Source organism: Pogona vitticeps, chromosome 5 (genome assembly GCF_051106095.1).
Source record: "Pogona vitticeps strain Pit_001003342236 chromosome 5, PviZW2.1, whole genome shotgun sequence".
NCBI lineage: Eukaryota > Metazoa > Chordata > Lepidosauria > Squamata > Agamidae > Pogona > Pogona vitticeps.
In genome coordinates, this window is record NC_135787.1 from 46,333,797 (window position 1) to 46,355,502 (window position 21,706).

Consider the following 21,706-nt stretch of genomic DNA (forward strand, 5'->3'; position numbering starts at 1 on the left):
GCCTTCCCTAGATCCAATGAAAGGGAAGAACAGTATACTGATGGCACTCCGTCACAAGTGCCTAAACAATCTCCCAAGGGTACAGGTAAATGAAACAGCTCTCAGATTAGAGCACAAACATGAGCTAATATTCATCTGTGCTAAATTAAATTTGAAAAAAAAAACATGATATTATCACACACTGTTCCATTAAATGTGTTTGTGTGTTTAGTCGTTTAGTTGTGTCCGACTCTTCATGACCCCATGGACCAGAGCACGCCAGGCCCTCCTATCTTCCACTGCCTCCCGGAGTTGGGTCAAATTCATGTTGGTAGCTTCAATGACACTGTCCAGCCATCTCATCCTCGGTCGTCCCCTTCTCCTCTTGCCGTCACACCTTCCTAACATCAAGGTTTTTTCCAAGGAGTCTTCTCTTCTCGTGAGATGGCCAAAGTACTGGAGCCTCAGCTTCAGGATCTGTCCTTCCAGTGAGCACTCAGGGTTGATTTCCTTTAGAACTGATAGGTTTGTTCGCCTTGCAGTCCAGGGGATTCTCAAGAGCCTCCTCCAGCACCACAATTCAAAGGCATCAATTCTTCGGCGGTCTGCTTTCTTTATGGTCCGGCTCTCACTTCCATACATCACAACAGGAAAAACCATAGCTTTGACTATTCGGACTTTTGTTGGCAATGTAATGTCTCTGCTTTTTAAGATGCTGTCAAGATTTGTCATCGCTTTCCTCCCAAGAAGCAGGCGTCTTTTAATTTCGTGGCTGCTGTCTCCATCTGCAGTGATCATGGAGCCCAGGAAAATAAATTCTGTCATTGCCTCCATGTCTTCCCCTTCTATTTCCCAGGAGGTGATGGGACCAGTGGCCATGATCTTAGTTTTTTTGATGTTGCGTTTCAGACCGTTTTTTGCACTCTCCTCAAATACCAGGCAATTAAAGGGAGAAAACTTTTCAAGTAGTGTTTAAATAATTTGTTCTTCTTTACAACAGATCTAGGAGTACTACATACAATCTATTGGACTGCCTTACAAAGCACAACACTAGAATCTGACGTTCTCCCAAGATATTTGGGGATGGATGTCAATAGTTTTATCATCAGGCTGGCTCTCCTAGCCGCACAGCCAAGGGTTTGGGCATTCAATTCCCTGCTGCATCTCAAGGGAGAAGAGCCATCCTGTGCAATATTGGGTGATAATGCCCCCAAAAGAAGGGGATGGTAAACCACTCTTGAATATTTCATACCTAAGGCTCACCATAAGTTGATTCTGACTTATGATGAAAGACTCATTAGCCATTATGCTTCCTCCTTTTCACCTAATCAACGTCTTTCCTTTCCACTTCTATCAACAGTCTACTTCTAGTCATAAGTCGAGATTCATAAAGTCAGCAAAATATTTAATTGACACTGAAAAAGTTTGTCTTTGGAATGAATACTAATGAATCTGCCTTACAAAATCAGGCTTTATCAGCTCTTTTTTTTTCTGTGGAGAAAAAACAAAATAATAAGGGCAGAAATTATTTTACAGTGTTGCTCATCATTAAAAAAGCAAAAGAACCCAAAGACTGTTTTTAAGTTACTAGAAAGGATTTTGTACTCTAAGAATCACAAGAGAAGTAATGCGGAGGAAGAACAAGAAGCATATTGGATTTGGATCTATGTTTTTTGAGGAGATTTTCTAGGCATGTCCTCAGGTTCCCTCCCTTCTTCTCCACCCAACAATTTAGACAGGAACACAGCGTGGCACCTCCTCATCCTTTGCTACACATGAGAGGGAGAGAACAAAGCTTGAGACTCAGTTCCCTGGCGGCAAGCATTGAAGAATACACACACAGTGGTAACTGCAGCAATGTTAACTTGAGGATTCATCCCTTCGACCCTCAGAACGGGTTACCTGAGCACACTTCTCCCTTTGCAAAAAGAGAGGTGGGAGAAGAAAGGAAGTGACATCAGCAATCCTAAGAATAGCACTCTAAGGTCAAAGGAAGGTCAGCAGGTAATGGACAGTCTACAAAACCTGGGGAAGGTCCTCTCTGTCTACTCTTCTCCATACAAAAACATGCATCTTCTGAAGTGTGAACTGAGCTGCACCCAGTCACTCCCAACAATGAGCAGCAGGTTTTCTGTGCCAGCCATTTTCTCATCCACACATAAGAGAGACAGCAGGCAGGGAAATCTCCAATTATTGGAGATAACAGATATTCCCTTCTACCACCCATACACTCCAATGAGGTTGGATATGACTTAGGAGTCTCCACAGGCCAGACTCTGGCCATCCACATGTTGTGTTAGGCTTATAGACTGGAGGCCTTCTCAATTCTAATACAGTGGTGCCCCGCATGTTTAGCAAAATCGTTGTCATGCAAAAACCCTTTCCCCATTGGAATGCATTGAAACCCAGTTCCAATGGGGAAAATACCTCGTTGTCCAGTGAAGATCGCCCATAGGGAAGCCATTTTGCAAGCACCGATCAGCTATAAAAATGTGAAGCATGGGTCCGGAAAAGACAGGGCAGCCATTTTGCGGAGCTGGAAAAATCATAGTCTTGCAAACAAACAGTTTGCGAAGCGCGGACCTAATCGTCGTTAAGTGAAGATCGCCCATAGGAATGACTGTTTTGCGAGTCGCTATAGCGATCACAAAAAGTCATTGTCATGTGATTTCGTCGTTTAGCGGGGTCGTTGTTTAGCGAGGTACCACTGTATAAAGGAAAACTACATTTTGCTGAATTTATGATGTTACTGTACACATATACATCTATACACAAGGGCTTTAGAAGAGCACCTATGGAAAGGAGGGTTTAGGATGAAGAATGACATAAGCAATGCAAACATTGCATGAAAAATATAACACTGACTTCTTTGTGGCCTCGTACATACAATATTTCATTCTGGCTTCGTACATACAATATTTACCATTGCCTCTAGCCACATGGAAGTGGCTATAGGCTCTTTCTCTTGGTTCAGAAGTCTTTTATCACAGGGAATTAAGATGATATTGAAGACTATAAATAAATTTAAATGAACTAAAATTAATAAAGCCATTCTTAACAAAAGAAACAGTCTCAAGAAAAACTGCCTGTGCCAGGTTTCGGGCATCCATGTTTCACAGTCTTGGACCTGTGACACAGGTATAGACTCCTCTATTAATGTAATAGACAAAGAACCTGAGCTTAGAAGTACCTAGCTACATGTAGTGTTGCTACTTGTAACTATACATATTTGGGTCAAGAGTAATATAGTAGTTTAAAAAATAATTTTAGATGTTGAGTGATATCAATGTTGCTCAAGTATAATAAGTAACAATTACTCTCAAAGGTCATTTACACAATTTACAAATATTCTTATGTGTCCTAAACAGCAAGGGAACTATGATTTGATTATTTTTGTAAATATATCCTAGTTGTAATATCAAAACTTGCCACTAGAAGGAAGCATAGATTACTTCCCTGTATTTTTCTGGCCTATTGGCAAGGACAACACAACCCATAATAATAGGTAAAGGTAAAGGTAAAGGTAAAGGTAAAGGTAAAGGTAAAGGTTCCCCTTGACAATTTTTGTCCAGTCGTGTTTGACTCTAGGCAGCGGTGCTCATCCCCGTTTCCAAGCCATAGAGCCAGCGTTTTGTCCAAAGACAATCTTCCGTGGTCACATGGCCAGTGCGACTTAGACACGGAACGCTGTTACCTTCCCACCGAGATGGTCCCTATTGATCTACTCACATTTGTATGCTTTCGAACCGCTAGGTTGGCGGAAGCTAGGACAAGTGACGGGCGCTCACTCCGTCACGTGGATTCGATCTTACGACTGCTTGGTCTTCTGACCCTGCAGCACAGGCTTCTGTGGTTTAGCCCACAGCGCCACCATGTCCCTAATAATAATAGGCAAAGCAGTAAATTACTTACCCAACTAGAACAAGAAAAGGTAGTTGGCTGCTGATGAGTAATAAAAGTTCCTTTAAAAGCTAGTATCTCAAAAGAGTGAAAGAAAAGTCAAGCTAGATCATCTCTGTTCTGTTCTTACAGATGACTGTGGAAAGCCCATGAGCAGGATATGAATGGAACTGTAACTTTCTATTCACATCTCCAAAAACTGGTATCATGTACAGTACAGTGTTGTTTTTTTAATGGACACTTCCAGAAACTAAAAATGACAGCATCGTGACATCCAAGTATAGGCTGCAATCCTGCATATAGCTAGTAGAACCTAGCTGGATTGTAACCATGTACTCACTACTAATGCATTTAGCATGTTAACAGCTCCAGCTAAAGGCTAATATATTTATGGTTGGGGCTGTATGCACATATTCTTTATGATGCAGGTGCAGAAGTTTGAAACCAGTGCCTCGGAAACGATCATATTTTTCTCAGCCCTGATCTTAAAGGCACATTCAGCACTTTGTTGGAGGCTATATAATGCATCTATCCATTCACAGAGTTTATGGTTCTTAAAATGAACTAAAACAGTATTAAAATCCATGTACCATACAATAGGCTTTACAGTTGCCCTCATCCAAAAGCAGTCACCTCACAGCAACCATTACAGGCATAAGACAAACAAATTTGTCTTTACTGTGTTGGGATATTTAATAAACTTTCAGGAATTAAGCATATCAAATCCAGTACTTAAAGAATCTTACATGTAGTATTAAATATTGACGGTATGTTATCAGACTGAAATGTGCAACAAAATGGGTGTTGCAGCATTCAAATTTCAAAACACTGATTTGAAGAAAATACCTACAAGTAATACCTTTGAAGCCCAACTAGGGCTGCTATAACCTATGAGTATGTGTGATACATCTTAGAATTACGTGATTCTAAACAATTCCCCACTTTTTTTCCGCTATGTTAAAAAAATCAATTTTAGAAACAAAACAAAACGATCTGTTCATTTTATTGCTGTTTCAACTCTTTTAATCTGCAACACCTGCCACCCAATCCTCTAGATTTAAACAACAGTATAAAATATATGAAATAAATAAACTTAACTTTATTTTCAAGTCCATATCTTGCCTACTTCTACTGCAAGCTCTAATGATGTGACTTACAATACAGGTTGGGGGTGGGGGAGCAGGTAGACAGTGTAACTGCGGTTCAGGAATCTCTTTACAGCCATAGAATTAGGGATACAAATTGGCTTAAGAAGGTGTACCATGTTATATGGAAAATAGCATATGGGCTGTAGAAAAAAAGCATTTTGCAGCAAATTCTGGGAAATGCAGAGAAAGGGGGAGGCAGTGAAGAGGAATCCTCCAAGCAGTGCTGATCCTCTTGGATTCTTCAAAGAAGCTAGGAATAGGGCAAATTTTTCCCCCTCTAATTGCCATATGCTCCCTGTTTCTAGTTGGTTACTCTCTAAGGGTTATAGCAAAGGTTGTGCAAAAACAGGGCTTTCATTTAGCCTGTATGTGCTTAAAGTGCTATTTTACTTGTTTGTTTTTTGTTTATTTGGCAGTTCACAAATAGTTAAAACATGTCTAGTGAAAAATACAATAAATTACAATGTTAATACAACATTTAAACATAACATAGGGATTTAAAATGGCTTTCTTGAACATTTAAAGTTGATCATTTGGGTTTGGGTTTCTGCTTAGGCTTTCAGTCTGAAACAAGTTTCCATGATAAAAGGCAACGTATTAGCCCCACTGACCTGGCTCATTAACCTTAGCTGTTTTTTGTTTATTTTTTTTTATTAGAAACTTTAATAAACTCATTATTTGTTGTTTTTATGCATGCCAGTGAATGTTCACAAGACCATCAACTTCAGTTTATTATTTGGCACCAGTGCTATTTTTCAAAGTCCTCTTTTTTTATATTTCTATTTATTTACCTTCTGAAGTGCTGGGTTTAATTTGTTCTGTAATTCCTCTCTTTGAGTCACGGTGCTGTCAGACCTTTTAAGTAACAGAACAAAGCTTATTTTGACACGTTGAATATAAAACTGAAATGTTTCTCTCACGCACAGGAACACAGTTGCCAAGGCTCTGAGGACATATGTTCAGATGGAATGTTTGACTCAAGATTTGGATCTCTATTTAACCAGGTAAATAAACCTGGAGTAGAGAGCAGAAGCATAGTATACAGAAGGCTCTGAGGGAGCTAAAGGTGCAGTATGTTAAACAAAAGATGTTATAAGTCAACAATGCAACTGCTTCTGTCAATGCCACCCCACCCCACCCATTGCTTTTCAGCACCCCTTCCTAGTTCACCCTCAAAATCCATTCTGAAACATTAGAAAATCCTCTTGAAAAAGCTTTCTGCTGGTGCAAAAGGGCTGCATGGGAAAGGAATAAAGTCTCACTGTGACAGAGGTATGACTCTAGTGCAACACTGGAATTAGGTCCCACATTGCACAAACTGTGTAAAAATCCAACCTATCGCTCTGTTCTCCTTTCTCCAGATTGTGACTGAGAAAAGCAGGTGTAGAAAGAGGCATGTAGCGAGACAGGATGCAAACTGGCAAACTGCAAAGCAACTGAGGGGTGGAAAGGAAATCAATTGTGCATCTAGAGAGACTTGGGGGGGGGGGAAATAAGGGCAAGCAACCATCACTGAGATGGCTTTTTACTTGCCCACCACCAACTAGCACCAGAGAAAAATTTCAACAGCCTCATCAAATGAGTAAACTGGCAGAGGAAAAGACATCTCAAAAGGTTTTTGGATTCGAAGTCATATACTTAATCTTTAAGGTGTTACGTTGTTTCATCGTTTAGTCGTGTCCGACTCTTTGTGACCCCATGGACCAGAGCACGCCAGGCCCTCCTATCTTCCACTGCCTCCCGTAGTTGTGTCAAATTCATCTTGGTTGCTTCGCAGACACTGTCCAGCCATCTCATCCTCTGTCGTCCCCTTCTCCTCTTGCCTTCACACTTTCCCAACATCAAGGTCTTTTCCAGGGAGTCTTCTCATGAGATGGCCAAAGGATTAGAGCCTCAGCTTCAGGATCTGTCTTTCCAGTGAGCACTCAGGGTTGATTTCTTAAGGTGTTACACACCTCCTCAATTTGTAACAAAAGACTAATATTGCCACTATTGATGGGAGTGACAACACTATACACTTGAAATCAGATTAGAACAACTTCCACTAATTTTACTGGGTTTCTTTATTTAAAACAAAATATGTCTGAAATAGAATGCATCAGCTTAAGCATTTTATTTAAATACATAGCCACTAATAGAAGCCCAAGTATCCCTAAGCTAAAATAAACAGACCAAACATCAATGAAAGATAGACACATGTCCACAAAATAGTGTTGCCATAGACATGTAAATTTTATTTAAATCTGGAAAGCCACTTGAGGGAATACTAATGAGATAATGTATGAACCTGCACTTTGATTTTAAAATGTGTGTTTATCAGATTCACGGTGAAAAGAAAAGATTGGCTTGCAAGCAGAAAAAAGAATGACCTTGTGAAGGTCATATTGCTGCAGCCAATTGATTGAACCTTAATTCAAGTCATGGACCAGGGAATTCAGAAAAATGTAAATTAGGGCACCGAGTGGCACAGCTTGGAATAAGCAATCAGCAGAATGCGTTCTTTTCCATACTCTAGGGGAATCAATGGATGCTTCTGGTTATATTACTTTTGCAAGAGACAGATATTTCATGATGAATCAGTTTAACATCATTAATGTAATAATAATAGATCTCACGGAATACCATATGAAATATAGAAATGCCCAGGCAAAAAAATATACAACACTTGCAATTACTCTGAAAGGTTGCAGTTTAAATAAACAAATAAAAGGAACTACAGGTGAAAAAGCTGCACACCAGAGGGCCCCAAAAGTAATTTAAAAGACATCTGTGTCATGCAACAAGGAGATACAAAAGTTAGCCATATCAGGCAAAAACAAAAATAAAAAATAAATAACTGCTATATTTTAATGTGAGCCTTTGGGGACTACCGCAGTTAGTCTTTAAGGTGCCACGTTTTTGTTTTCTTAAATTTTTTTTGTTTCATTTTTGCCTGATATGCTAGCACAGACTAGCATGGCTACCTCTTCTAAAATTCTGCCAGTGGTTCTAAAAGTATTTCTTACCCCAAATCTCCAACTCTAGCTTTATAAACTTCCCACGTATATATGACAACAGCGTACTGTACTGTTCAGAATAATGAATACGGGGGAAGGAAGGGGTATATGAATGACTTAAAGGGGTTTCATATGCTTCAAACAGAGATTCTGGGCAGTTGCCCCATGACTGCAAATAGAGGCCTAAATCCACCATCACAATAGCATGCACCTGCTGGTGTGACCAAGCTTTTGCCTTCTCTCTCCTGCAGCCCCTGCCCAGCTCTGCCCAAAGCCTGCTTCAAAGCTATGCAGAGCAGGCATTTAAAAAGTGAGAGAGGGAGGGAGCTTCAAAAGCGTGCGATCCCACCCCACCCCTTTGATACTGCTAAGTGAGTTCTGCCAGCAGAAGCACCCTATTGGATTCCTGCCAAAAAGAAAATGGTGTATTGAATACTATGCATGTCCACACTGATTTTTGCCAGAAACAGCTACCTCAGCAACCATCTGCTTTCCATCAGAAAAGGAATCCAAAGTCTTCAAATACTGCACTACTTCAACAATGTAAGTTTAGTTGTTGATGTACCTTAAAAAATAAATAGATCACCTTGACTGTTTTGAATCTCTTACCCCTCAAATCCAAAGAGAAGGCAGATTTTACTGAAACGGCATGTGCATAACGAAGAGCACCTTTTCTCTACAAAGGCATATATCCAGCAGCAAGCACCATTTGCAATTCAAACAACTGTTTCCTTAATTGTTGTCGGCAGTACTGACTAATGTGAGAGCTACCTCCTGATACAGCTCATGCTTTTTGTATGAAGGTGCCATTTGTTCAGCAGACTGCGGGTGTGTCATTTTCAGATAAGAGTGGCTTCATTTTTCCCTCAAGTTACAGAGTAGAAATGCACAAATTTCAGTTTCTGCTTACAGGAGCTTTAGATCAATGGTGTACTGGTAAATTTGGAAGTGCAAGTGCTCATCATGACAGTCTTTGTAAGCATCCAAAAATACAGGCAGCTAGATTACAGTCCATGTTGACAAATGAGGAACCGGTCTTTGTGACTAAAATCACACAGATTCTGGCCTGCATTGTAGTTAACAGTTAGTTGGCATGCTTTGGAGATCTGCAGCACTTAGATTGATCCCTATAATCCAAATCAATTCCACTACATCCAGGAGCAAAGCTAAAAGTAGCTTTAAGAAAAAACAGAGACACAATGACCTGGAAAAGGAGAGTAAAAATAATTCTTTATTTTTAACAATTGCCATATAGCGTGTCCAGAATTTCCCAGAATTCAATCCCCATATATTGTCATGTCAGCCTTCAACTCTCCTCATTCCCCAGCCAGCCTGTGATGAGAGGAGTTAACAGTTCATTATCACATGCAGACTCAAGGCTGGGAAAGTCCTATGTGATTGTATCTTACCTAGCTAAGACTAAACTCCAGGATTAGCTATGTATCATTTACCATTCCAACCACTGAAACAAAATACCTTCTCCCTTTCCTGAGAAGCATGGATGGCTTGCTGTCTGTAAATGCCCAGGACTTCTACACTATGAAATACAGTGGTGCCCTGCATAGCGACGATAATCCGTTCCAAAAAATCATCGCTATACAGATTTGTCACTATGTGGAACAAAAAAGCCCACAGGAACGCATTAAAACACGTTTAATGCATTCCTATGGGCAAAAACCTCACCGTTATGTGAAAATCCTCCTTACGGCCGCCATTTTCGCTGCCCGGTAAGCGAGGAAAGGGCGCAAAAACACAGCGGGTGGCCATTTTCTTTACCCAGTGGCCATTTTGGAACTGCTGATCAGCTGTTGGAAAAACATCGTTATGCGATAATCTGTATGATCATCACAAAGTGATGTTTTACCATTTAAAACATTGTTATGCGATCGCAAAAACAATTGCAAAAACTCAATCGCTATGCGGATTCATCATTAAACAAAGCGCTCGTTATGCGGGGCACCACTGTACACGATGTGAGTAAGGCATATCTGTAGCACAAACTTCAAAATCTGTTTCATTGCCCTCCTTCTCCTCATTTAAGACCTGAAACAGTTGATCTGGGAATATTCTTAATATTCTTCACTCAGAATTGTATGCACCATTTAATACTACAGATTTTGGGACTCTCTGTTAACCTTTTTGTCCCTTCTAGGCTTGTGTGTCTTGATCAAGACCATCCTGTTCCTGCCTATTCTGAACAGGATGACTGTGTTTCCACAGAGAGGTTGGTTTTTCTTTTGACTCTGCCACTTAATACAAACACTGTTTTTGTTCTTTACTACTTACTGGAGTACTTCTAACCCATCTTATATCCATTTATGTATCCTATAATTTGATGATGTCACTTTCTTGTTTTCAGTGTTTTTTGCTTTTCTTCTCTTTTTCTTTTATTTCTTTTTGTTGAAAACATAAAGAAATGTTTTGGGCAGCTTCACAAAGAAAGAGAGGTTTACAGGTCGAAGCAGCTTTCCATAGACATAGCTAACTGCTATGTCATCCATATCATAATGTTCATCCACGCCTCCTGATCTGGCTGGGAGTGAACTGCCACAAAGAGCAGAGACTAGAAAGCTACTTTTCTGGGCCATATTAACTACAGGATTCTAGGAGGTGTTGTCCCAAAAGGTATTATTTTAAGGCTCTAGTCAAGAAATGGTAGTTGTTATGCAAGATGCCTAAGGCTACAGCTGGTCTGGAATGAATTTCATAGCTTTTAAATGCTTTTGGGGGCAAGGATTCTTCCCCCTTATGAAACTCTGCTAAGCTCCTTGTATACTAATGGGGCAGTAGAGCTAACTATGAAACGGGTTAGAACACCTGCTATTTTAGAACATCTGTAAGTGTACACGAGAGATGATTTTCTTTTCATTTCTTTAAGCAATATATGACTGATTTCTAGCAGGTGTGGGTTTCAGGAAGCTAGCTGTTTTATTACTAGCCCCACTTAAAAAAATAATTGCAAAAGACATGCTGATGTAAGCACTATAGAACTGTTGTACACTAGCTGTAGTATAAGAAAACAGAATTCCAAAGCACCAAACTAGTGCAGGTTGTGGAGAGTGCCAGGATAAAAGATGCAAGTGTGAGTATAGCTGAAAACCAATTTTCTGCCTGCCAATTTGCTGCTTTTTGAAGTACTCCAATAAAACGGCTTCACTGCCAAAAAGATAAAAAGGCAATCCCTACAAAGTTATGAAATGCTATGAATATGCACAATATTCACCATGTGCCAATGTACAACTTTGTAAGATTTGTCCTTTTGGGTCCTTTCAAGGAAAAAAGTGGGGGGGGGGAGTAACAATAAACAGACAGACAGACAGACAGACAGACAGACAGACAGACAGACAGACAGACAGACAGACGGACGGACGGACGGACGGACGGACAGAGAGATGGACGGACGGACGGACGGACGGACCGACCGACCGACAGACAGACAGAGAGACAGACAGAGATAGATAGATAGATAGATAGATAGATAGATAGATAGATAGATAGATAGATAGATAGATAGATAGATAGATAGATAGATAGATAGATAGATAGATAGATAGATAGATGATAGATAGATAGATAGATAGATAGATAGATAGATAGATAGATAGATAGATAGATAGATAGATAGATAGATAGATAGATAGATAGATAGATAGATAGATAGATAGATAGATAGATAGATAGATAGATAGATAGATAGATGACACACACAATAATTAATTCAAAATTACAAGTGATCCTCAAATGAAACTTCACTTCCAAGAGCAAAGACAAAAAAAACTGAAGAAAGCAAGGAAATTGGAGTAGCTACCATCAGGTTTCTTCAACACTAATACAACTTAAAACTCTAAGAACAAATTTCAGCCCTAACAGAAGAGCAACAAGCCAGAACCTGGCCTGTCTCACACACAGCACAAAGACTTGACATTACCTACCCTGGCCAGGAAACACACTACCCCAAATATTATTCCGAATACTGTCCACATAAAGGCAACTGAGCAACCAGTTTTTGCATTTTGCTGGCCACCCATCATGCCCCTCACTACACAACCTACCACCATGTTGGAGTGCGCATCTCAGAGCTGACAAGACTACACATACTGCTAAGATGATTTCCAAATGATGGTTATGTGATACCAACAAGATTCTGGCCACACAGCCTATTAGTGAACTAAGGAGTGATACCACCAGCCCACACAAAAAGGTAACTATTCAGTATCAACACAGGGACAGGTCAAAGGGTCTGCTGTAACTGTCATATAAGATCAACAGCCTGATATCAAATCACATAGAAAATGACCTGGGGTTAGGTAAAAAAAAAAACACAGTACGCTGACATCTAATAGAAGACTAACGACTGTGCTAGAAAAAAGGCTTTCCACTATGTGGGTCAATGAACAGACAATATACTCTGAGAAGAAGAAATTAGCCCTCAGGACTCTTAAAAATGGGGAAAAAATTTAGTCTGGATTGTTTCAGTCAAGTACACTGGACTGTGCTTTATCAAACGTAACATATTAAGAGGGCATTTGTTTCATAACTGGAAGCACACCAGACCATTTGGGTTACCCTTAAGCATCATCATCATCATCATAACCATCAGAGCTTCAAAAATGACATTATTAGGAACAGCATACATACTTGTGCTGCTATTAACAGATACTTAGGGCTTGAGTTAAAACTTACCGTATTTTTCGCTCCATAAGACGCACCTTTCCATAAGACGCAGAAGAAAACAGGAAAATATAATCTGTTTTCTTCGCTCCATAAGACGCACAGACTTTAAAAATACGGTATATCTGCATATAATACCAGTCAATATTGACTGACTCAGCCTGGTATTTTTGAATAATAATAATAACAGTGTTCTATCAAGTCAATTCGGCCTTATGGTGACCCTTTGTAGGGCTTTCAAGGTAAAGAAGACATTAAGTAGTTTGCCATTCCCTTCTTCTGACTGCATCCTGGGACCATACAGCTTGCCCATGGATGGTTTACACAGGCTGGCTCTTCTCCCGGGAGGCACAAAGGGGAACTAAACTCCCAAACTCTGGCTCTGCAGCCAGCTACCTAAATTACTGAGCTATCCAGCCACTTTTTAGCATAATAATCAATATTCTTTATTTGTTAAGTTTGTGTCTTGCTTTTCCACCAAATGGTGATCAATCAGTGCATCAGAGGTAGATAATAGGACTACAGCAAGCCTGTCATTCAAACTGCAGGCATGTTGGTCAGACTTTCCCCACTCAAGTGATCTGCTCTATGGATGAAATATTTCATTTAGAGTGCACTGCTGGCCAGACTTCCTGCTGCAGTAATAACTCTGCTCAGCTTGGAGCCCTTCCAAATCGAGCCCTTCCACATACATCTGCTCCATCCATTCTTCTGCTGATGGCGTTAATACTCTATGTATTGATTGGGCGCCTGGCACACTTGCCATCCCTGAGCCTGAAGACTCTTGCCAAGAAGAATCTGCAAACCAGAATCTAAGAGACATTAAGGCAACAATCCTACACACACTTATCTAACAGCAAGTCAGTGGAATCGGCGCATAATCCGACAACGTGCTGGCTGGATAACATAGTGGGTTGAAGTGCAGGGGCCAAGAGTTCAATTCCTCCCTTTGCCAACCTAAGCAGACGTGATAAGCTTGCAGAGTACCACAGTGCCCCAGAAGGAAGGACTGGTTAACCACTTCTAACTACTGTATACATAGAAAACCCCAGGAAGGATCACCATATGCCAGAGTTAACTTGAGAGCATATACATTATTATTAAACAATGTACTTAAGATTCCAGGATGAACACCGAAAGCATGAAGAACAAATTAGAAATGGGATATTCTTATTTGAATATGAATCTCACCACCACAGGTGGCTGGACCCTTTTGACCCTCCCCCCAGAACCATCCAGTCCACTCACTGGACTTCATGCGGCAATCATCAGTAACATTGCAGCAACTGCAGTCATGGCCTGGCCAGTGCTTCCCCATCTCCCTGTTCTGCTGCCCACTCAGCAGCTGAATGGGGAGACTTATCGTCCCGCCTCCTTGCTTGAGTGGTCAGCAGCACAGGGAGGCATGGAAGCACTGGCAAGGCTACTTCTGCAATTGGCGCAATGTTACTGATGAAGCCCCATGAACCACAGGAAGCCTGGTGAGTGAACTGGGCTGGTCCTTGGGGGAGGGAATGGACCTCCATGGCACCTGCGGTGCCACACTTCATATTCATATCCCCCGGGATACAAATACGAAGCTCCCATATCTAGCCCTAGTCAAGCATTTTGAGCATGTTTAGAGGAGAGTGCCTAGCCTCAGCCCCCTCCATCATCATGTTTCACTGCCCAGTCCAAAGAGGATAAATTCCCAGTTGCCTGTGTGTAGGCATCCTTCAGTCTTGAGAGACTACAGTAACGTGTTGTGAATAGAGGTCTTGGAACAGCATCTAGTGTGGCTGAAAAGGCCAATTTGAGAGTGACAATCCCTTCCACACTGAAGACAAATTCAGTCTGTCCCCTATCCAGCTCCCTGATTTTGCTGCTTCCGGGACTGCCTCTTTGCCTCGGCCTGCTGGACAAGAGTCTCTTCAAATTGGAAGAGGCCATGATGCACCACTTGCCTCCAGGCTGAACGCTCAGATGTCAAGGTTTCCCATCTGTTGAGGTCCATTCCTAAGGCCTTCAGATCCCGCTTGAAGATATCCTTGTATCACAGCTATGGTCTCTCTCTGTGATGTTTTCCCTGCACTAATTCTCCATAGAGGAGATCTTTTGGAAATGACCATCAGCCATTCTCTCGACAATTGCCTGTAGGCTCTCTATATAAGGAAGAGCCTTTGAACAGCTAGGATTCCAGGGTGTATGCAGCTCACTGGTGAATAAGGAAATCTCTACTTCAAATTCAGCACCGAAAGCATGAAGAACAAAGCAACAAATGTCTCTATATATTTTTTCCAGTCTCAATAACTCTCCTCTGTACTCCAGACTGAGAGCATAAGATACATCCATATCGCACCACTGTGATATTGTTGGGCAAGTTCCTTATCTACTAGCTTGCTCACAGTGCTTGTATTCTCACATAAGATTGCAAGAGCTATACAGAATAGGACCAATGATTTGTTTAAGAAGGCATCCTGTTTCCTACCAGAGCCAACAAGAAGTCTATGGGATTATAATTATGGCATCAGTACTCTCCTCATGTTGCTTTCCAGCAAAGAGTATCCAAGGGCATGTTACTTCTGAACTAGGAAATCACATACAACTATCAAAACAAGTTGCCAGGGAAAGATATTTTGAGCTCAATCTGTCACCCACAAGGAAGAAAAACCTTTGCAGGACCAAACTTCACATTATAATTAACCTATCATTAAAAGAAGGTATTTCTTAACTGCTGAAAATGTCTGATTACTATAGCAGGAACTTTTCTCACACATACATATACACCTATCGGCAAAGTAGCTTCCTTTGTCTTATGATTGGCCTTCTATATGTAACCACCAGATTTGTTTGCTTTCTAGGATGCAAAGGTCTACCTGAATCATGCCTCTGAAAAACTGAGAAGATTTTAGCTGAAATGACAGGTTATCTGTACTGCACAGTTTGACCCAAGAGAACATTTCTCTTTTTCTTGAAATGACAACTCTCTCTCCTCCAGGCCCACTCAACCCAAGACGTTCTGCTATCTGAACCAGAGAGGCAAACCGCATTCTCTACCCACCCATGTCAGGTAGTTTTGGCACTTGAAACAGGAAAAACCACAAGCTTTGGTGATCATAATACAATAATAATATGTTAAATAATGAAAGAAAGTGGCCCAAGTTGGCTGCTTCACTTTGCCTAACAGCAAAGCCACTCCTGTTCTCCAAGATCCTCATTCTCCACTATGACAGAAGTGCCGTCACCCTGGGAATGGGATGGCACCATCATGTCCCTAAAGAACTCATCCACAAACTTCTCTCTGTGTTTTTCAGATCAGAAGCCACCTTGGTTTCAAGAATACAATTTTGCTTTTCTAGCCAGGATTTCTCTGGAGTAAATATATATATGCATAAGATCCATCCAGCAAGGAGGCAGTCATAAAAGTGAAACTCTGGACAATACTCTAGATATGTCCCCAGTCTTCTGCTGGCTTTCTTCCTTTACAACTATTCTTTTGTATTATATGCTTCTTCCTTTGCTCTTAATTTGTAAGACTAAAAAAAGGAGGAGGAGGTCTGACTGTGATTGCCCTGCCTGTGGTGCATAACTTGCTCATCTGTTTTCATCTTGATGGCTCCTCACTGGATCTGAGATACTTTGTCAACTACAGCTCCCCTCATGCTTAGAGAATTAGACCTGTGTACAAACTTGCCTCACTTTAATACTTCTAGTGAGCTTCCCTCAACTTCTGCTGCAGATCAAGAAGGACAACGGCAACAATCTGAAGTTCTATATGGTCAGATTGGGGTGGGGGGAGTTTGCTTCATCCCATAGTGGAAAAATGATTCACACCACCATCTTGGACCTTAGACCACCTATGGTAGCAGCATATAATTATCACCATATAGGCTACCCCTGCCATGGTGGACCGTCCTAGCACTGGTTAGCAACTGCAAAACGCCTAAGACAAGCACAAAGGAAAGGTAGACTGTATGAAATCTCAGCAGTGTGCCTTTTTCATTGGCAGATTGAACTTGTGAAATATAAGCCCTCCCACCGTTTCTGGGACTGAGCTATCCATGGGCAAATAATTAGTGTCAGCATTTTGTGGACGGAAGCCTCAAACATCACATTCCCTATAAACACATGATAAGCATAAAATGGTTCTGTCATTTCAGGAACAGTCAAAAGTTAGAAGGTGGCTGTTCTCCACCCTAAGTAGAGCATCACTTGATATCGAAGTGATATCATGGTAGAGTGAGAGACAGCACGGTGCAGTGATTGGATAGCTCAATGTTTTAGGTATCTGTCTGCAGAGCCACAGATTGGGAGTTCTGTTTCCCATTGGCAGGGACTGGACTTGATAATCCTTAAAGTCCCTTCCACCTCTGCAGTTCTAAGAAGATTAAGATGATTAGTTGGTTGTTGTGGGTTTTTCAGGCTCTTTGGCCATGTTTGGAAGATTGTTCTTCCTAACGTTTCACCAGTCTCTGTGGCTGGCATCTTCAGAGGACAGGAGTCAGAACTCTGTCTGTGCTCTGGTGCAGTTTGTTTGGATAGCTGAGTATTTATAGCTGTGGGGTCAACTTTCATCCTTTTCAGGAGATGGGTGAGTGTGGTGATCAGCGTGTTTTTTTGTTGTGGGTATATTGTTGTTATAAGGGTGTCCAGTACTTCTGTAGCTGAACATGCCCCAAAACAAACTGGACATGAAATTCTATTTCAAAATACAGAAGTACTGGACAACACCAGCAATCATTATGTTAGACTGCACAGAGAAGTCATTGAAATCCACAAACACCAGCAAAGCTTCAACAAAAAAGAAGAAAGTTTAAAACTCAACAAAACCTGGCTCCCAGCACTGAAAAATACAGCCTACAAAAGGTCAACGAACTCTACTGGTGATCACTGCACACAAAAAAACCAGCTAACGACATCCATCAATCACAGTGACAGATAATCTCTCCCCCTTATCACAACAATACACCCACAAACACGCTGATCACCCATGTCCTGAAAAGGACAAAAGCTGATCCCACAGCTATAAATACTCAACTATCGAAACAAACTGCACCAGAGCACAGACAGAGTACTGACTTCTGTCCTCTGAAGATGCTGGCCACAGAGACTGGCGAAACGTTAGGAAGAACAACCTTCAGAACATGGCCAAAGAGCCTGAAAAACCCACAACAACAATCAGATCCCGGCTGTGAAAGCCTTCAAGAATACATTAAGATGATTAGTGTTGAAGTCAGAGGCAGAGATCCAGGTTTAACCCCTCACTTGGTCATGAAGATCAGTGGCTGATATCAGACCAGTTATGCTACTGCAAGGATAAAAACTGGCCATGTAATCTGTCAATGGGAAAAACACCAACCTTAACAAACTAAAATAAAAGACAAAGTAACTGATTATTCTCTCCAGAGCCAGCTTAGCCAAGTAAGTGCCACAAAGTCACTTTTTGCAACATGAAGTCAGACAAAATAACTACAATGTAATGAAAAAAATAATAGTGCCTTTAGGAGTGTCAGGAGATTCCTTGAACTGTCCACAGCCTAGAACTGAGATATCACAGCCCACTACTTTCTGGAAAGAAAAATAAGTTTCTCTGTTTTGGATCCACTTCTTAGAAAACCTACTTCTCTAAACCTCAATTCCCAACTCCCTCACACACACTTAGCATAGTCAGTAGCCACACTGGCTGGGAGACAGTGGGAGTGTACGCCAAAATATGGCTCTTCCAAGCTCTAATTTATCCATGATGACTACAACAAGCCATCCTCATAGTAAAGCAAATCAACCCTTGATAATAACATTATTTCCGCCCACAATCAACTAGCAATCCTTATTTGATGCCACAGACAGGTTTACATGTTGTACACAAGGTAGATCTTGGCCTGCTACACCCCAATGGCCCTGTGTACATAACCAACTGCCCATGTGGAGGGCATTCAAAACATTTGCTGGGCTTGATTCAACTCTGTATAAGAGAGTCAAAAGTAACAGATGTTTTATCCCTTGAACAGCTGGACAGTAGGCAGAATTTCAGCAGGTGCAGCTTGTTACAGCACTATGCCACCCCAGTTTCTGAAAATGCACCTAGGAGGATTTTGCTATTCCCCCCATCTACAACTTGGGAATGAGCCTTTTGGGACCCAACTTCCAGAATTCCTCAAGCAGACAACCCTATGCGATCTGCCAGATTCTGGGGGTGGGAGCCCCCAAAAGTACCTTTTCTGACCCTGCGCCCACCATCCAATACACAACCAGGTGCACAATGGCATCTGGTGAGCATCGCCTCCTTTCTCAGGAGAGCATGGGCTCCTTTCCTGCCCCCAAGTTACCTGAAGCAAGCAGTGCCCGGGCTTCGAGTGCTCCGCCACGCTGGCATTGTAGAACTGTTGCTGGAAAACCGGCTCGTTGTCGTTGGCATCCTCCACGCTGACGCTCACCAGGCAGGAGGCGGAAAGGGGCGGCTCGCCCAAGTCCCGGGCCAGCACCCGCAGCTCCAGCGCTGCTTCCCGCTCGTGGTCCAGCCCGGCCCCGGTGCTGAGGACCCCGCTGAGCGGGTCGAGGTGGAAAAACACGCCGTGGGCCTGGGAGGGGTCCAGGGCGTAGCGGACCTGAGCGTTGAGGGAGCCGGCTTCGTCGCCGTCGGAGGCGCTGAGGCGGAGCACGACGGTCCCCGGCGAGGCGGCCTCGGAGACGGCGGCTCGGTAGCGAGGCTGCGCGAAGGCGGGCGCCTGGTCGTTGAGGTCGGTCACGCGGAGGACCAGGTCCCGCTGCGAGGACAGGGGCGGCTGGCCCGAGTCGACGGCCACCAAGCGGAGCTCGTAGGCCGCCCGGCGCTCCCGGTCCAGCGGCCCCTCCACGCACAGGAAAGAGACACCGACGCCACCAGAGGGTCGCAGCGAGAAGGCGCCCTCGCCGCCCTGGAGGCTCAGCGCCACCCCGCCACCGGCCTCGCCCTCCTCCGTCCCCTCCTCGTCGGGGTCCGAGACGGACACGCGGGCCACGTAGTCCCCCGGCTGGGCTCCCTCGGAGACGCTGGCGCCGGCCTCGGTGAGGAAGAGCAGGTGGATGGCGGGCGCGTTGTCGTTCACGTCGAGGACCTCGACCACGACCAGGGCCGTGGCCGCCTCGGGCTGGGCGCCGCCGTCGCGGGCCTCGATGGCCAGGCGGTGGAGGGGGCGCGCCTCGCGGTCCAGGGGCCGGAGCAGGCGGAGCAGCCCGCTGCGGGCATCCACCTCGAAGTAGGAGGCGGCCGAGGGGTCGCCCTGGCGGCGGCTGAGGCTGTAGCGCACCTCGCCGTTGGCCCCCAGGTCCGGGTCGGTGGCCAGGAGGCGGCACACGGAGCTGCCCGCCGGGGCGTCCTCCCTGACGCGGGCCCGGTACTCGCTCTGCCCGAAAGCCGGCGCGTTGTCGTTCTCGTCCAGCACCTGGATCTCCACCCGGAGGCGGCCGCTCCGCCGAGGGCTCCCGCCGTCCCATGCCTCGACCAGCAGCCGGTGGGTGTCCGCCCGCTCCCGGTCGAGCCGTCGCAGCAAGGTCAGGTCCAGCGTCTCTGGGGGGATCCAGTAGCGGAGCTGGAAGAGCGGCTCTTCTTCCTTCTCCTCCCGATGATCCCCGTCGGAGGGGCGCCTCTGCTCCCAGGGCAGCAGCGAGTAACCCTGAATGCCCAAGCGGCCCGAGTCCGGATCCCGCGCAGCGGGCAAGCGGAAGGCGCTACCCGGCGGGCTGAGCTCCGAGATGTGGAGGCGCACCGAGTCCCGGGGAAAGCGGGGCGCGTGGTCGTTGACGTCCGCCACCGCGATCTCCACCTGCACCATCGCCCCGCGCAGCGTGGCGGCCACGAAGCAGTAGCGCGCCCGGCGCTCGCGGTCCAGCGGCCGGGCCGTGCGGATGATGCCCGTGTCGGTGTGCACGTGGAAATCCGCCAGCACCGCCGACTCGCCGTTGCCTTCGGAGAGAAAGAAGCCCCCCGGGTGGGGCTCGCCCGGCGGCAGCCCCGCGCTGATGTCCCCCACCAAGGTGTCCGCCGGCAGCCCTTCGTCCACGGCCAGGCTCAGGTTGTACACCTGTCCCGAGCAACGCCCGGCCCGCCACAGGCAGAGCCAAAGCGGGAGCAGCAGCAGCCACCGCCCGCCGGCCCCCCCGGGCTCCGGCATCGCCCGCGCCCGCCGGCCCCGGCCCCGCTTCGCTCGCCCCGCGGGAATGGCACACGCGCTCCGCGCTCCGTCCCTTCACCAAACCGGAGCCGGAGTGGCGTCGGCGAGGCGCCTGCCCTGCCCTGCCCTGCCCCGCCTCGCCGGCTCTGGGATGTCGGAGAGGGGCTTTTCCCTCTCGGGCACCCCCGGGCTGAACCCCGGCTGCCTTGGGCCGGCCCTTGGCCTCCCTCGCGTCCGTTCACCCTCGCCGCCCGCCGCCTGCCTTCTCCCCCGCCTCCTTCTGGTCGCTGCCCGGCTGCGGCGGCCGGCTAGTCCTCCGCGGGTCGGCGGCGAAGGCAGGCGCCTCCGCTCCCCTCTGCCTCCGCCGCGCCCCCATCAAAAGTTGAGGCGGAGAGAGAGTCGCGCGCGCGGGCTGGAGGAGCGCCTGGCTCGCCTGCCTGCCTGGTCTGCCTGCCTGGCTGGCTTGGTTGCGCGCGGGCGGGCGCTTGGCGCTCCCTGCTCCCCTCCGCGTCCGGCAGCCGCGAACACACCCCCTCCCCATGTGACAGCAGCAGCAGCAGGCAAGGGCCGGCCAGCCAGCGCCGCGGCGCCTTCGGAGGGACGGCGGCAGGGGGCTCGCCCCAGTTACCCAGAGGAGAGCACGCCTGCTGGGGGCCAGCGGTCCAGCAGCCTCGCAGGCAACCGTGCGGCTGAGCAAAGAATCACACACACCACCACCGCCACCCGTCCGGACGCTCCCGGAAGGCGATCTCTGCAAAGCAATGGTGTGGAATACTAAGATCGCCGCAGTAGGTCTGGGCTGGAGGCATTCTTATGAACGGTATATAGAAAACCAGGCTAGGTGAAGGCACGAGACCAGGCTGGCCCTGTTTCGAGTTTACAG

At 45.2% G+C, this 21,706-nt stretch overlaps 1 protein-coding gene across 1 annotated transcript in view; it reads right to left on the reverse strand.

Moving 5' to 3' along the window:
* The window catches only part of DCHS2 (dachsous cadherin-related 2), a 134,210-nt gene extending 113,243 nt beyond the window's left edge, over positions 1-20,967 (reverse strand). Inside the window, exon 1 of the mRNA XM_073001531.2 lies at positions 19,000-20,967. Within this exon, the coding sequence (XP_072857632.2) occupies positions 19,000-20,823 (1,824 nt within the window). The 5' untranslated portion in view covers positions 20,824-20,967. The remainder of the gene's footprint in view (positions 1-18,999) is intronic.
* Positions 20,968-21,706: the final 739 nt, after the last annotated feature.